This window comes from Mustela lutreola, chromosome 1, assembly GCF_030435805.1.
Source record: "Mustela lutreola isolate mMusLut2 chromosome 1, mMusLut2.pri, whole genome shotgun sequence".
NCBI classification, from domain to species: domain Eukaryota; kingdom Metazoa; phylum Chordata; class Mammalia; order Carnivora; family Mustelidae; genus Mustela; species Mustela lutreola.
Genome location: NC_081290.1, coordinates 191,769,562 through 191,786,718, shown reverse-complemented (window position 1 = coordinate 191,786,718; position 17,157 = coordinate 191,769,562). Strand labels below are relative to the sequence as shown.

General features: G+C 52.3%; 1 protein-coding gene across 5 annotated transcripts in view; it reads right to left on the bottom strand.

The window, feature by feature from the left end:
* The window catches only part of GRIK4 (glutamate ionotropic receptor kainate type subunit 4), a 411,978-nt gene that overhangs the window by 146,309 nt on the left and 248,512 nt on the right, over nucleotides 1-17,157 (bottom strand). For 4 of the 5 annotated variants that reach the window (XM_059183457.1, XM_059183459.1, XM_059183458.1 and 1 more), the window contains 2 exons: nucleotides 13,476-13,573; nucleotides 8,774-8,939 (listed from right to left, as the gene is read on the bottom strand). In XM_059183457.1, the coding sequence (XP_059039440.1) occupies nucleotides 8,774-8,939; nucleotides 13,476-13,573 (264 nt within the window). The remainder of the gene's footprint in view (nucleotides 1-8,773; nucleotides 8,940-13,475; nucleotides 13,574-17,157) is intronic. The other variant, XM_059183461.1, reaches the window with a different exon arrangement.

Sequence of the window (17,157 nt, the reverse complement as noted above, 5' to 3'; positions counted from 1 at the left end):
AAGAGAAATTATTAAATCTCCTTCCTTCCTAGAGCCCACAGACAAGTCCTTGAAACAGGCAGAGTGGCATTCCTCTGGGGACGCAACTGTCTCTCCATGTTGACAGTTTGCTGAGGGAAAAGGGCAATCCCAGCCCGACTGTCTCCTCCCAACTCCCAGGAGCCCGTACGTCTACTTCAACACATTAAGAATTCCTTTAGAAATTTCCTTTACCTCTAAACCCCCAAAATATATGTTGGCAAACACCCCCCAAAGCATATGGCCTGCCGATCTACATCTGAATGGTCTCATGACTAAGGTTTTATAAGATGGTAATAACTGACCTTTTCCCAACCATAGCTAGCCCCCTCAAGGTCCTGGAAACTTCCAAATTCCTTAGAGACTTAGGCTATATCCCTAACTTCCTCCTAACTTGAAAATATATAATGGTCCACTCTCCTCATGACCCCAAAGAAGCCTCTTTCTGCCCACAGGTCCTGTCCCTGTGCTTTAATAAAACTAGCTTTTTGCACCAAAGACTCTCAAGAATTCTTTCTTGGCTGTTGGCTTTGAACCCTAATGTCTTTCCTACATCATTGAGGATGAAATGGTGAGAGAGAGGCCTCTGAAGGGCATCGCAGCCGCCTCCCTTGATCTGTAGAGATCCTCTTCACACAGGAAAGTAGCTGGGACCAGGGACCAGGGTTCCTACTTTCTCATCTCTGTGATGAGAGATCTTTCTCTCATCTCTACTTTCTCATCTCTACTTTCACATCTTCCTATATGGCCAGAGGCCTCCCAGGACACAAGCAGCAGGGGCCACAGGCACAGAACCTAGGAGCGGCCTGGGGGTATGCATCTCTGGACATGGGGAGGAAAACCCACGGTGACTGTGTTTTCTAACAAGGACAAGGTAGCAGGGTGTAACCCAGGGACCTGGCAGGGTAAAGACAGGAGCTCTGGGAAGGTCACGCCAGCCCCCATCCTCTAGTCCTGGGTCCCACCAAGGTGGTCTGGGGAGCTGGCGGCTGCAGCCCGGAGGGGAAAACCCTGGGAGGGGCTGTCATTCAAAAGGCATCATAGCTGTTTGGCCTTTCCCTTCCTTCCCCCACAGGGCGTCAAAGGAGACTTGTAATCTGAACCGCTCTCTGTGGCCCTGCAGGCCCTCACCCTTATCAGAAGGGGCCCTGATGCTGCCGGGCACTTCCTGCAACTGATTTACAGAAGATCTGGATTCAAGCTCAGAGTCACACAGCCCTCCCCAGCTGTGTGATCTTGAGAAGTCATATAACCTCTTGGAGCCTCCATTGTTCATCTGTAAAATGGGTATAACTCACGGAGATGCAGAAGCATGCTGGGAACTAGAACGTATGGTTTCAGCCTTCCTTCTCCTGTATTTTACTCATCGCCACAACAGCCCGCAGAACAAAAAGGGACCACAGTGCAAATCTGTTCAACCAACACTGCACATGTCCTGAGGGCCAGGCCCTGGACCGCCAAGACATCAGCAGAGAGGGGTGGGTCAGATACAGACTCTGGAAGCTTAGAGGGCAGGGACTTGCAAGTAAGTCCACCACGAAGCTCAAGTCAAACCCATATTTTGTTTGATGCCTTAAATCATCCCGTTTTCTGGGGACTGCCTTTTTTAGGTCTATATGTAAAATGGAGAGAATATTCACGTCTTCCTCAGAGGCGATGTGAAAAGCAAAATCCGACTTGCACAAAGGTCAGGGGAGAAGGTCAGGGGAGGCCACAGGAGCCAGTGTTCCTGGACAGCTGGCTTTCTCTTTGGCACAAGAAAAGATCTGCCTGGGCGTGCTAGGGAGGAGGGAGCACTGGAGCTGGAGGGGCAAGGCGAGTGGTGGCCGAGGACAGTGCCACGGACCCTGGAACAAAGCAGGGAGACTCGCTAGAGCCTGCCTGGGAAAGAGGCCAAATCCCATGGGATCCTTCAAAGGGGCAGTGAAACTCATGGGACAAGACAGGGAAGCTTGGAAGATGGCAGGATTAGGCCTCGCATGGAGATGCCCAGCCAGGACTGTTCATCTCTTTAAAATTGTCAGGTGCCCTGCACTCCCAGGGAAGAGCCTCCCAGATGTCAGATAAATTGGGGCCCCTGCTCCGATCAGTGCCCAGTGTACCCCATTGGACTGTCCTGTGGGGCACTCTGCTGCCCTTTAAATAAGGAACCAGCATCCCCATCTTACCCAGCACACTTTGTCATGTGTGCTGAGAGGCGGCGGGGGGGGGTCGGAGTGGAAGGGCAGCGAGTCGGCGGGGTGGGGTAGTGCGGAGAATCTGTATCCCACTCAGGATCTCCTATCAGTCACTGCCTTCCCAGCCTGGACTGCACCTGGAGCAGCAAACAGAGCACAGGGTGGCAGGGGAGCCCCCGGGGGGGTCCCAGCTCTAGCACTGTTGGGACTGGCCAGTGGCGGCGACTCCCTCTGTCCTTCAGTGACCTTATCTGTAAAGTAAGGACAACTACTACCTTGCATGGTTAGTACAAGGAGGGCAGGCAAGCAGGACAGTGTTGGTTTCCTTCCTAGAAGATGCTTCACAAATCCGGTTTCCGTTCACCCCCCCCCCCCTTTCCATCCTAACTGACCTTCACCCATCTCCTCCTCTTCCCGGGTTTATTATCCAATCCACAAAATATGGTCCTTCATTATAAACCACGCAAAACACTTGGTAGCATATATGTATGTGTATATGTATATTATAGGAAATACGTAAACACGAAGCATTTCACGGTGTTCCATACGAATTCCCATTTCAGACTCTTCCGCACATGCCCGGTGTGAGGCAGGGTGCATGGCGCTGGCTGGGGGGCTGAACTAGACACTGAGGCTGTGGGGGGACAAGCGGGACCCCACAGCCCCACAGAGCAGGGGAGCATCAGTGCCAAGTAGGGAAAGGACACCACGTGCCTTGAGGAGCAGCTGAAGGAAGGGGGTCCCTGGCTTGAGGAAGAGTGTGAAGGACCATCATGAGACAGACTTGCTCCTGGCAGCCTCAAGGACGACACATCAGAATAAAGAGTGGAGGGAGGTCACAGGGAGACAGACTTAGCTCTGTTCAAGCTATCTCAAGATGCAGTGGTAGTGAGCTCCCTGTCACTGGAGGTAGTTAAGGAAAGACTAAAGCCCCTCTTGCCGACTATCAGTGAATTACACCAGTGGATGGAAAGTTGGACTAGAAGAACACTGCTGTTTTTTTCTAGCCCAGAGATTCTCTAGTTCTATGAATCAGAAAGGGATCCTTTCTCATGCTAGGCAGTGCAAGGAATTTGCAGAAGGGGAAGTGTGGTTTAGCGATATTAAGAACATCAGGAGTTTCTGCGTGCGGTATAGAATTTTCCAAACGTCATTCTCCTCACCTCTATCTGTTTAATGGAACTAAGGGATTTCCTAAAGGCAGCTGCCACCAGAGGGGTTAAAAGCTGCTCTTTTCCCGGCTTCCTCTCTGCCACTGCCCCAGCCCTCCTCTCCGGGGGGGGCCCCGGGCCCAGCAGCAGGTCTGCCTGCCAAGTCCAAGGCTGAGAGGGACCTGGGGAACCTATTAGCCTTGCTCAGGATCCAACGGGATGGACGGATGAGAGCCTCAGCAGGCCGGCTCTTCTGGGAAGCAGGAGGGAGGCTGACTAGAAGGCAAGGGCCAGGCGGGGTGGGAGGAGGCGGGAGAAGCCGTGAAAGGCACAGCCGGGGCTGGACAGGGCCGCAGGACTAGGACGCAAATATCTAAGTGATGGGTCTATGGGGGACACAAAGGACCCTTGTACCAAAAAATAAGAATAAACACCCATTTCAACTGGCATCTATCCCTCTCCACTGGCAGACTCCCTCGGCTGTGGGCTCTGGTTATAGGAGATGCTAATTCTCCAGGGAGGGACGGCACTTTTAAATCTTGCTGGAGGCTGGGGATGTAAAACTGACCTCGGGGGACTGTGGCGGGGATTTGGGGAGATGCCATGGTTCGCCATTGTGCCCGCACTGCCCTACACCCAGTAACGCTTCATGCCCCTTCCTGCTGCCAGGCCTCGTGCCTCAGGGTGTGTGGCTTTCAGACCTTTTCCACGAGCAGATTCTGACGGGGAGAAGGGGAATGAGAGTCCAAGGAGTCACCATGGGGAAGGGACACAGAGCATGTTCAAGGGCTTGAATGACCCATGGCACCTGCTTCCTGGGTCTGTCTCATCTCACAGCTGGGCTTGGCCCTGGGAACAGGCAGACCTGTGAGGCCAGACCACATGAGACAGAGGAGGAGACAGAGAGGCAATGAGGGAGAAGGTGAGATTTTCCGCTCACGGGCAAACCGTGCTCTGCCTGGCTCGGCCCTGCAGCCCGTCGTCTTCTCTGACACAAGGGCTGGCGTGGGAAGAGCGTGGCTTCTGCGCTCCCACTGCCTCCGAACTTTGGAGCGTGTCTCCAGCTTGTGCCTCCCCTAGTGGGGTTCAGCAGGTGCCCCTGCCCTGAGCAGTCTCTCACGTTTCCTCATACACGGTTGATTGAACACCCCACCCTGGCCCCCACCCCCAGGGCTCGGGGAGGGCAGGTGTGCCTGGTGGGAGGGGTGCAGTGACAGATCATAGAGCTAGAAAACCCGAGACTGACCAAGACCCAAACCAGGTCTCCTGATTCTGGCTTCCGGCTTCTGATTCCCCACTTGAGCTGGCATGGCAAGGCGTCAACCCAGCCACAGAATGGGAAAAAATGGTGCCTCTCTTCTGTCTTTTCCACAGCATTGAAACAAGCAGGGAGAAGAGGAAACAAGAACCATGCGTGTTGAAAATAAGACTTAATCTCCCTTTTCCTCATGCAGATAATAGGAATGTTTATAAAGTCCATATTAGATGGTTATCAAGAGGCTCAAATGGGATAATTTCTAAAGCCGTAGCAGAGTGAGTGCTCACTAAATGATTAATTTTTGTATTGCTCCCAGCAGAAGGCCTCCCACAGCATGTTGCCTCCTGAGGCTGGTGTGGGGAAGATCCTCTAGAGTCCCACCATTTTCACAAGGGGCTCTGAGTGTCAGCCCTACTCTCCCATCTCCGAGCCCCCGCTGCCACAGCCAGGATCACAGGGTAAAATAAGTAAATGTTTATTATATTCTGGGGCCAGATACCTTCCACCCAGATGCCCTGAAAAGCAGTCTTATTCCCACTTTAGCAGAAGGGAACTGAGACTCAGAGAGGTATGGTGATCTGTCTAACATCACACAGCTCATGCATGGTAGAGAAGCTTGTTTTGGCTCCCGAGATGGTTCTTTTTTTACTGCACCCTTCTGGACTTCTCTCCAACTGTACTTCCTCCCCGAGATCAGAGTCTGCTCCTCTCCAACCACCTGGGCAGAGTTTAGCCAACACAGGGATGATGGAAGGACAGTGCTGAACTCTGGTCACTCTGCTCCAGGTCCTGACCTGGTATTGTTTGAAAGGGATCCAAGGAAGGAAGGAAAGAAAAACTCACGTGTGCCTCTTGTTGCCCAGGTATGGACCCTGTGTCGTGCTCTTTGGGTATCTCGTCCTACTTAATCCCCTCGGCCATCCGGCAAGGGAGGCATCATGGTTCCCACTTCATAGATAAGACAACAGGAAGCTGGAGAGTATCTATGTTACTCTCCCAAGGTCACACAGGTGTTAAACAGATGGGAGAAGGACACGTAGCCACAAAAAGGACATTAAAATACTTAGAAACATCAATGCAAACATTAAAAAAAAATTAGTCTTTGAATCTGCTCGAATATACCAGGAAAATATCTAGCATGTTGTCCTTGTGACTACAGGAAATTGAAGGCCCTGGGTCCATCCTGAGAGTCTCAAAAGGAGTCTTGCGGCAAGGCTGGGTGATGGCGCCAAACGGGCCTCAGGGGCCACGGTGGGGAACCTCGACTCTCCCCATTCGGGGGCTCCCAGGACAGCATGCCTGCACCCCTCACCACATCTCCCTTCACCCCCCGGCCTCATTAGAACTAGGCACATGCAGACGTCCTGATTTTTAATCCCATGAAAGAAAAATAATGTAAAATACAATACAACTCTACTTGGTCTAAAACCTGCTTATTAAAACTCTACTTTTGGAAAGAAAGAAAAAAGGTGGTAGGGTTCCCTGTGGAACGGTCTCCGTTATACCTAATTTTGATGGCTGAAAAATAGAATTAGATGCCTGTTTCTAATTCAACATGCGGCATCTCTTGGCCCTGCATTAATAAGGAAGACAGAAGCTCACCTCCTCCCCAGCTCGGAGCTGCATTTCCCTTCAGCCCCTGATTTCTTCATCCTTTGATTAGATTTTAATCCTCTTTGCCCTTGAACTTCTCCTCCCCAGGAGGTGGGGCCCGGAGTCACTGGGCAACCTCAGTGGATGAGTTCTTCAAGAAGAGGTAGCACTGTGTGGTTGACGAGTCCCGCCTGGGCGGTGGCCTGGCCCCTCTGGCTCTCAGGCAGGCTCATCCTCTTCAGGACTGTGTCTGTGCTCAGCCATCCCGCACCCTGCTTGAGGGAGCAAGGGGGACACGCTGCTCCGGAGAGATCTCTGCCCTTCAAAGGACACTGGACCTGCCAGGCGGAGCCTGCCCTAAGCCACTGCTCTGAAGTTGTCTGTGCAAATGAGGAGGACAGAAGGGGAGGTGAGGAACTCCTGACTCAAAAGACCTGAGTGAGAGTCATGGTTTGCCACGTAAAACCAGCTGTGTATGACCTCAAGCAAGTCCCTTAACAGCTCCAAGACTCTGTTTTCTTGGTTCTAGAATGACTAGGAAGGAGGGGCATAAAATGGCAAAATGTACATGAAAGGGCTTTGCCGTCTGCACAGGACTGTATGAATGTCATGCATGTCAAGGAAGGTCATGATTCTAAGGGAAAGAATCCTGCCCTACGAGGCAACCGAATCAGGCGAAGAGCTCAGCACACAGTAGATGCTCAGCAAACAGGTGAGCAACTGACTTGCCAGGAAGAGCTGAAGCAGAGAAAGCAGGACCCGCCCTACGAGCAAGGGGGACTGTGGCTAGACACAAGAAAGAACTTCCCATCAGGTTGCTCAGACACTGGACCCTGCACAGCAGGAGAATCTTTGCTGGGAGAGACTGATGGCCTGTCCTCTGTCTCTTAACATTCCCGCTGTATGCATGGGGCACTCTTGTTGAGTCCTGCCTGAGGGGATGTGGCAGAAATTTCCAGGGGGAGAATCCGTGGTTGGGTTCCACCTTACAGGGTTGGAGGACGCCACAGGAGGAGGGCCACCTGGTGGGATGCCATGGTCCTCAACCCCATTAAACACTAGCATCCTGTGGGCTTCTCGATCAGTATCCCTTTGGGACTTATGGTCAATCCTATTCAGAGAGAAGAGGTAAATAGGTGTTTTGGCCACAGGACAACTCAGTGTGTCTGTGCTAATGTGTGCCGTGAATCTCCATGAGGCGAAACAGAGTAAAGTGTTTATCCAAACATTCCTCCCCCACCCTTTTTTTTTTAAATTTCAGCCACAAAACACTATCTAAAGCAGGGCTGTCCAATAGAACTCTCTCTGATGGCGGAAATGTTCTGGGTCTGTGCTGTCTGCCGGGAGCCAGTGAGACCGAGGAATTGGATTTTGAGTTTGAGTCAACTTTGACACGGGGAACTCCAACGCCTCCGAACCCACTGGATCATTGTGATAATTAAATAAACTATATAAAAAGTACACACAGTTGGAGCTCAGTTACTCTCTGGAGTAGCCCGAAGTAAATCTCAAATCGGTGTTTATGCAAGTAAGTGAATTGAATGGCCATCACAGAGAGGCAGTTGGGTGCAAATGCCTTGTGAAGAAAGTGGTTTTGTCCCTTGGCTGGGAGGGGGTGGTTGTTTACAGGTGCTGGAGGGGTTCCGGGTGGAGAAGGGACTCCAGCGGGCAGAGCAGATCTGAGAACCCACATGAACAGGAGCCCCGACGGAGAGGACATAGGTCGGCCAGTGCAGCCTGCCAGGACCTGCCGGAGAGCTACACGGGATGCAGATGCCTGGGGCTCAGGCACAGGGCCCCAGGGACAGGCAGGGCCCAGCACCTGCCTGACCACATGTGGGTGCACAGCTGTCACTGGGAGCACACAGATGCCCAGATTTGCTAGAAAATGCTGGCTCAAATTAGCTAAATCTCATAAACACTAAATTTACGTTACAAATTGTCTAAGAGTCAGAGAAACCGTATTTCTAAAACCTGCATTTGCAAAAAAATGCTTTATCAGGCATTGCCCTTGGACCTTGTTCCATCAGCAAAACCCGCTCTCCAGGGGAAGAAGCTCTTCAGCCCGTCAAGTACAAAATGCATCCAATTTTACATTTTCCCTCTCTCTCTCTTTTTGTAGATCCTTCACAATGAGGCTGAAAATGTGGGAATTGAGTTTGCAGATGCAAAAAGGCTTGGATGTTGGCCAGTCTCCCTGTAACCCAGTTCTCTCTGTTCCGCCCATGTCTGGCAAAGGGTGTTCCTGGACGGCACGCTCTCTCTCTCCCTCCCGGTCTCTCTCTCTCTCTCTCTCTCTCTGTCTCTCTCTCTCTCTCTCTCTGTCTCTCTCTCTCTCACAGACACACACACACACACACACACACAGAGACCACAAACAGCCAAGGACACGTGGGAATGCCTGAAGCTGCTGATCATCACCCCCACCAGCAGAGGGAGCCCTCCCCTACCAGGCGGATCCAGAGCCAAGGGCAAAGCCCGGGGGGGGGGGGGGGGGGGGGGAGGGGGAAATCCACAAAGGAACCAGGACTGCATGGGGCGGAGCCGCGCGGGGGCCGGGGGCGGGGGAAGCTTACATTCTGCTTTGGCACAGATGAGGCAGGCGGTGGTACAGTTGAAGAAGTTCAGGATCCCAGCGACAGCCACGCTGATGTCCGTGTTGCTGGGGTGGAGGTTCAGGGTTGTGAATCGCTGGAACTGGAACTTGATAAACTCCTCCGGGGCCACTTTGAAATGAGGGACCTGGGAGGAGCAGCAAAAACAGGTGTCCGGGAGGATCCAGAATGAGTGCAAAGGAAAGCAGCCATGAGGGAAACGAGGCTGTGGACGGCGGATTCTTCTCGGGAAGGCCTTTGCCACACTCCGGTGGAAATGGAGCTTGCGGGACTCGGGACACCCACGCCGGAGGAAGAAGGCAAGAATGCGTCCTGCACGATGCTTAAAATAGGAACACCCAGGATGAGAAGCCCTCTGGCCAGAGACCTGTATAAGTGCCCTGTGGACCTTGGCACGGGGGACTGTGGCCCCGAGAGGGCAAAGTCATAGGTCTTTATTCTCAGAGCAACTGCCCGCAGCTAGGCAGCCAGACAAAAGTGTCTCGAAGCCATAATCCTTACAATATTTTATTGGTAGCTAATAAATCAGAGCAGAGGCGGCAAAAAGAGAAAAACACTGCCCTGGGGACTAAGAAAGGAGCCCCATCAGCCCCGCCTGGCCAACAAGTGTGTACAAACCAGCTCCCAACCAACTTCCTGTGTGACAGCCTGGGATGGGTCCCTCTGCAGACACACACACAGAGTGGGGAGCGTCGCAGGCTGAGAAGCCGTCCAGAGAGCCTCCAAGTGGAGCCAGGTAAATAAAAACCTGCTCTGGCTTCATTAGGACAGTGTCAGTTTCCCTCTGTGTCAGTTACCGACATTTCCGGGAGGCACTGCCCCTGCCTCCTACCTCTCTTCTCCTGCGAAGAGATATTAGCAGCCTCTGATGCTGTTCTATCAGTGGCTAAGGCTATCGGGTAGGTAATAGGAAAGTTAAAGCGTAATAAGCTGCCATCCACCTTGATTTTATTTGGTCTCTCTCATCCCTGGTACCCGGAGCCAGGAGAGCTACCTGGTACCTCTATTGGAGATGGACTCAGGAAACCTCAGTGCACATCCTCCCATAGGACCAGCACCCTGGGGGAGGGCCAGGTCGCAGCAAGCATGGGTTTGGAAGGATGTTAAAGCAAGTAAGACTGAGGGTAGAGAGCAGGAAGAACTTCCTGTTGGTGAGTTCATTGGCTCTGGGAATTGGTTATTTAGAAATGACAGCAGAAATTTTCTTGGCTGGGGCTGGCCCAGAGTCTGGAAGGATGTTGAGATGGTGTCTATAGGATTCTGCCACCTTGTCCTAGTAAGATTCTGGGAGAGAAAAAAATTAAAACAAAACAACAAAAAGATCCTGGGAGAGGTCAGCCAGAGACCAGAGCTCCTCTGAGATTGGAGGCGGGGGTGGGGAGGAGGGGAAGACTTAGCAGACACTAGGGAGAAAATTCCTGCCTTCAACCAGGATTAGCCCTCGCACCACAGAGAGAAGGCAACCAATGTTTTCCAGCAGAGACTGAAAAATGCAGTCCTGGAGAGAGCCTGGTGAGTTACAAGAAAAGACTTAGAAGACTGAGGTTGATCTGAGGACTGTCATAAAGGGTCTTTCTTCCTTATATTTTCCACCCCGCACAATCTGTCTAAAAGGAATAATAAATGCACCTTGAAAGGAAAAACAGGTCACAAAGGGCCAAGACGGAGTCCAAGGCCAAGCAAGGGAAGGGAGGCTGGGGTGGCCAGACCGATCAGCTTATACGTTTGAGCATCCCTGACCCAGGCCTTCTGTGCGTGGCCATCCAGACTGCAGGGCTCCAGCTAACTCACCCCAACAGAATGTACCCTTAGAAATACCTTTCAAGCCACAGACCCTAGAGATGGATCAGGAAGGATACTCAGGCAAATGAAGGACAAATGGGTTTTACAGGTTATACACTTGGGTTTTCAGCCAGGTTCTGCTGTATGATTTGGGGTCAGTTGCTTAACCTGTCTATGCTTCCTAGCACGGAGACACCAATGGGTGCTTCATGGATCTCTGGGAGGGTAGAATGAGAGCCTGCTTGTGGACAGCTTAGGACCTAACATGTCATAAGTGTCCCAGCAATGCCTTCTCTCCTTCCCTTTCCCCTTTCTCCCCAAATCTTGGGGCTCCTGAAAAAGCTCTTGAAGCTGTCCCTGCGGGGGTGAGGGGATGTGTGTGATGAGGGGCTCCTCCAGCAAGTGGAGTCGGGGGGACGTCTCCAGCACAGCCCGCCACCTTGAAGGCTGCTGGAAGATCGGCCAGCTGCTCTGATGGGGCTGCGCAGGGACGGCCCAGGCCAATCCCCCTGATTCTCTCTCTAGGACAAAGATCAATCCAGAATTGATCTGCAATTGCAAATGCATCCAACAGTCCCATCCCCATCACCATGGAGGTGTGTGGGGAAGGAGAGGTGAGGCAGAACCAGCCGGCCACAGGGCTATAGAGATGTTAGCGGCATTTAAAGGAACGGACTCCTTGGTGAGAACTCCATTTCTTCTCCCTGGAGCGGAGGGGAATCAGTGCGAGCCAGTTCAGCCTCATAAAATATGAAAAAGAAATGCATAATCTGAACGGAGAGGAAAGGTTGTTCTGGAAGGGACATGACCAGACAAAGGAGGGGGAACCGGCTGGCCGTTCCCTGGGCAACATGACCTGGCTGGCAGGTCAACGGCACAGGGGCCAGAGTGGCAGGGTCGGGGAGACGGCTGTAAATCAGGGTCCCTGTCTCTCGCCTGAAATGCTAAACAGGGTTAAGGGAAACGTGTCAGCTAATATAAAACATCTACTGAAGCCCATGAGGAGGCCATGGGGGAATGGGGGTTGGGGGATGACCGGAAGGAATGGCAAGGCAGTGTGATGGGGGGCGGCAGGGAGGGAGGAGAAAAGAGGAAACGGGGGGGGGGGGGGGCTGAAGTCTTAGCAACCAGACTCGGCGAGGATCCCAGCGGCTGCTGGAGTAACAGCCTGCCACAGATCTGAGTGCTCCGTGGAGTGTGGCAAGAAAGAGTTAAATTAAACATCAGCTCCAACTTTCCGGGGGCTGGGGCCCAGGCCTGTGAGAAGGGGGTGGGTGGAAGGGGTGCGATGGGGGCCGAGGCTCCTTTTTTGGCCTGGGATGGGTCAAGAGTCATCTTTCAGGACATCTGAGGGGCTAGGGATGGGGGCTGTCAACAGAGACCTGGCCCCGGCCAGAAAAGGTTCAGGGGGCCCAGCCTACAGGGCAGTGGCTCAGTCCTAAGGGAGCAGAACCAGCCATGGGACTGGAGTAGGGCTTCCCAGCACTTCAAAGTGCAGGTCACGGTTCTGAAAGTGGTTTCATGAAATAGGGAAATTAGCTATTCTGCCCCAAGCGTTAGGGACTCTGGCCAAGCCTACGGGTCATAAAGAGAAGTGGTCCAGCATCAAGGCGGTAGGTTCCCAAATGGGTAGGATAGGGACAGCTTGCTCAGGCAGAGTCTGTTCCTTCAGTGGGTTCTAGAATCAGATCCTAATGGGATCTAGAATCAGAGCCTCCCAAAGCTAATGTTTCTGGAAGGCTGAGCCTCCAGGCTCCAGAACAGGTGCAAGCTTGGTCCTTCCTTTCCCAGGCCCTCTGCCCGCCCTCCTCCCTGGCTCCTGACCTCTCGCCCCCACCACCAAGCTCCATCTGTCCTCGAGAGACCCAGCTAGAAGGCCCTTGAGGCCAGAGAGAGCCTGTAGGGACACTCTGCCACTGTAACCCGGGGATTTCTGTGAAGGGGAAGACGGATAGAAGCTAGAAGGCAGGAAGGATTCCAGCACTGAGCTAAACAACAAACAAACTTCTGAGTTTGTTTTCTCCAGGGGAAGAGGAAGGAGAGAGCTGATGGACCGGGGAGCAGGCTATTACTCAGAAACTCATCCCCGACTGTCTTTATCCCCCACGGAACTGGAGCCAGAGGAAACGAGCTCCACACGGACGCTAGAGAGGCTCCAGGCCGAGGGGACACCTGAGGAAGATTTCTCTGACTGAAGAAGTAAACACGGAAATTGGTGAATGGGGAAGAAGATTCTAGAGAATTTATAAGACAGAGGTTTCCAACTTTATTTTAGCAATAAGATGTAGCAGTCCCAAAGGCATTCTTTGCCAGAATCCCAGTGTCAAAACAAATAGTCTCAAAACTTCCTGGGGAGCTCAGACTCCCGCCCTCTTGGTGGCCCCTGGACCACTACCCCCCACAGCCTCTCCCCTCTCCCCACCACAACCAAGGGGCCCTCTGGGGACTCAAAGACCCAGAGGTCTTTGAGGTTTGAAAATCCTATTACAAGGGTGCCTGGGTGGCTCAGTGGTTTAAGCCTCTGCCTTTGGCTCAGGTCATGATCTCAGGGTCCTGGGATCGAGCCCTGCATCAGGCTCTCTGCTCAGCGGGGAGCCTGCTTCCCCCCCTCTCTCTGCCTGCCTCTCTGCCCACTTGTGATATCTCTCTTTCTATCAAATAAATAAATAAAGTCTTAAAAAAACAAAGAAAGAAAATTCTGTTAGAAAAGAAAGTGTCCAACAAAGGACTATTTTTTTTCAATGTTTGGTTGTTGTTGTTATTGGTAACACCTACCAGGCCCAAATGGGCTCTTCTAGACCTTGAGAATCCGTGATACTTTGGGGCCCGAGGCATAGGCTGCCAGCCTGCCCATGGCCCCCCACCCCCATAGGGCACTCACCTCCTTCTCCCCGCAGATGTTGCTGATGATGGAGCTGGAAGCTGGGCTGGACGAGGGTCCCAGGACAGCGACCACCCCCTTGGGGAGGATCTGACACACTGCAACCAGCAACGGGACAGAGCGTGGACAGCGGGAAAGGAAACAAGGCACTCATCAGGTGGGACAGGGGCCAGGTGCCCTGCTTGGGTGTCAGGTTCAAGTCCAACCTTCACCTGTTGGACCCTCACCTTAAGCCCCGCCTCCACGTCTCCCCCTCCCACCTTCCCATCCTTCCAAACCCCGTGCCTCTCCTTTTCTGGACTAAGGGACTCCGGGACAGGTTTATTGGAGTTTATGGACGGTATTAAATGAGGAAATGGCCCAGGTTATGACAACATACGGCCACAGCCAACAGGGAGTATAAATTGTCTTGGCTGTCACTGAAGGACAGAGGCTAATGGCGGGAACCTGCAGACTCCATCCGGCAGGGTGGGTCCTGGGAGGCACAGCGAGGCACGGCTGCCACAGGGGTGCAGGGCCCCGTTCACGGAACAGTCACCCGCCGTGCAATCTGTTAGCCTAGCAAATGTAAAGAGGAAGGGGAGGGAGAAAGGCAGACAAGCAGGGGTGCAAAGGGAGGGCAGGAGGACGCAGACAAGAGAGGAGAAGTCAGACTCCGCTAAAGCCAAAGGGAGTAGGGGAGACATAAGAAAAAGAAAAGGAGAGGCAGAAAAAGAGAGTGAGCGGCAAGGAGGGGGTCTCCTGTCTCAATACCGCCTCTGTCACTCCCGTTCTCCTAGACCCCGGCCTGGTGCACCTGCTTCCCTGACTCTGGGGCTTCCCCGTGGAGAAGGAGCCCTTCCTTCCTCTACACTGGACATTCTCCTGTCAAAGAGCACCTCAAATGTCTCCTGCTCACACCTTCCCTGGCTCCTCTATGTGGAATTAATCTTCCCCCTGGGCTCCCGAGGCCCCTGGTCTGTCCCTCTGAACTAAGACACTGGCAAACGTGTCTGTTTCAGCTTATTGCTTAGGTGACTTTCAGCTCCCACCAGATTTCAAACCCCGTCAGGGCAGGAGCTGAGCCATCCATCTCTCTGAACACCCACTCCTCACCTCCTCAGTGGCCAGCACACGTTTTTTTTTTAGGTGCCCAGCCCATATTCATTGGATGAATGAGTGGACAGATAGGCTGTGTGGTCAGGAGAGGAGAAGAGAATCTCACATTTGTAAACACTAGCGACCAAGAAAGGAGGGACGAGAGAAGAAGTCGGAAGTTCTGACATACAGAATCTGTCATAATTCTCAGGACATACATTGTGATACCAGAACCCAAGAGTTGCCCCCAGGGGATGTACACTGACTTTCCCTGACATGCTATAAGGCATTCCTCCCTGCAAAACTCAAAGCTTGTCTCTGGACACATTTTCTTCCTACTCATGTCAAGAGTAAGGCCGAGCCATTTCCCAGGTCAGTAAACTGAGGTTAAGGGATCAGTGCAAGTTTCCTCGCTGAGTCGGCTGCAAAGCCACCCCTGCTCTTTCTCCTAGGGTATGGTCCTCACCATTGGCCCACATGGCCAGGCAATCTCCCTCATGGGGTACAGGCGGTGGGGAGCGCCTCAGAGTCCAAACCCTAGTGTTTACCACAAAAACCGCAGATCTACAAGCTCTTTTCCCAGCCTGAGGCTCGGGCATGGATCCTGCCATGCCACAGATCTCGAGAGAGGCTGGGTGCTGGAGGGGACTCATCCCTACTGTGTCAGAGCCATTCCCAGTGACAAAGCCACGGTGAACAGGCCCATCTCCGAAGAGGGCTCTGCCCGGTTCAAGCACTTTCCCTGTAAGTTAACCCACATGATCTCAGCCAGCTTTGCTCCTACTGCCTGCTAGACGTTCTTAGTCATCAGCCGTCAGGCGACAACAGCTTCATGGCTGGATCTTAGCTCCTGATTTTACCAACAAGGAAAGAGCATCCAAGGGTTGTCCAGTGACTCCTCCCAAGTCACGCGCCCCACACAGGTCAGAGCCAGTGTCCCCGCGGCTCGCTTCATGCACCCCTTCCCACCCCTCCAATGCAGGTCCCCACCCCATTTCTTTCTACTGAATCTGTTTCCCAAGGTCATCAGGGACTTCTTGGTGGTTCTCACCCTACTCTTTACAGCATTTATATCATTTCTGATGATGGCCTTGCTCCTTTGAATTTCCTAACACCAGCCAGCCCTGGTTCTTGCCTGCGTCTCTGGTCAGTCTTCCTCACTGCCTTTGTCAGCTCCTCTCCCTTCTCCACCTGCTAAATCCAGGTTCAATCCGTGCCTCCCTCTCCTTGGCAACGTCACCCTTGCCTTAACCTCCACTCTTGTCCCTGCCCAGGTGATCCTGCACTCTGACCTATGTTCTGGGTTACAGAGTCTCGTTCCAAACACCTGCCGGACATTGCCACAGGGACTCATCACATCCACGGCAGAGAGAGAGAAAACACAGTCATTTAGAGCGTGGACTCTGACACAAGACTGCATGGGTTTGAGTTCTGGCTCTGTCATTTCTTGCTGTGAGGCCCTGAGCAAGCTACCAAACCTCTCTGGACTGCTCCCCCGTCATTAGAACGGCAATTCTAACAGTAGGGGTGGTGGGGGAATTAAAGCGAATTGATAGACCTGAAGTGCTTAGAACGACATTGACATGCTACACAGCGTTCTTATGCCCATGCAACACGTGAGCCAGGTACTTAAAATCTGATTTGACAGTCATGCTTCTAGGAAGAAGATTCAGTATTTCCCCTCTTTACAGATGTGGAAATGGAGGTTTAGAACATTGACAGAATTTGCTCAAGGTCACAGGTAATACAGGCCAGAGCTGGGCTTGAACTCAGAGATTAGGCAACAAAGCCTTGAATCACTGCACGCCACCCCCCTTAGCTCCATAAGCTCCCAGCGGAAGTCCCCTGTGACTTTCCCCTGGCTTCTCTCACTGAACCCACACACTGTACCCCACCGGCGGCTGGGTTCTGACCCCCCAAACTGCTTGCCCACCGTCCCCTCCTTTCCATGCCCATTGTGACTGTCCTAAGTCCGTCCCCTTTTGCCACCTGCCTCCTAAGGGGTTTCTCTCGTCTCCAGAATTCTTCACTTCCCATGCGTTCTCCAGACTATGAGACAAACTGTAAACCCAAAACATAGGTGTGTGGTAGCTGTAGGGCAGCTGGTCCTACTTACATCTGTGTTCTCTATACCTAGCAGAGGGCCTGACTTGGGGTTACGTGCTCGATAAACAGCAGGTGAACCACACAGAAGCCTGCTCCACGTTTTCCGTGGGAAATTGGAAATAATCTAAGGGTCCAATCCTAAGGGAATACTTACCTAAAGTGTGGGTCATATACCCACATGAAATACTGCTTAGGTGTTTAAAATGCTTATGAGCGGTTTATAACAGTATTAAAATATTTATGAAATAATATGAAAAGAAAGAAGCAGGGTATAAAATTATATGTAGAGAGATAGGAACGCTGCAATGAAGTAAATACAAAAACCAGTTATGAGCTCAGGAATGACTAGAAGATATTACAAAAGCCCACATTTCCTGAATGCTAATTATGGCCCATTCTAAGCACTTCGTACAAATGGACTTACTTAGTTCTTAGAACGACCTGATGAGGTTGGAACTATTACTTCCTTTTATGGACGAGAAAATAGGACAAAAAGGTT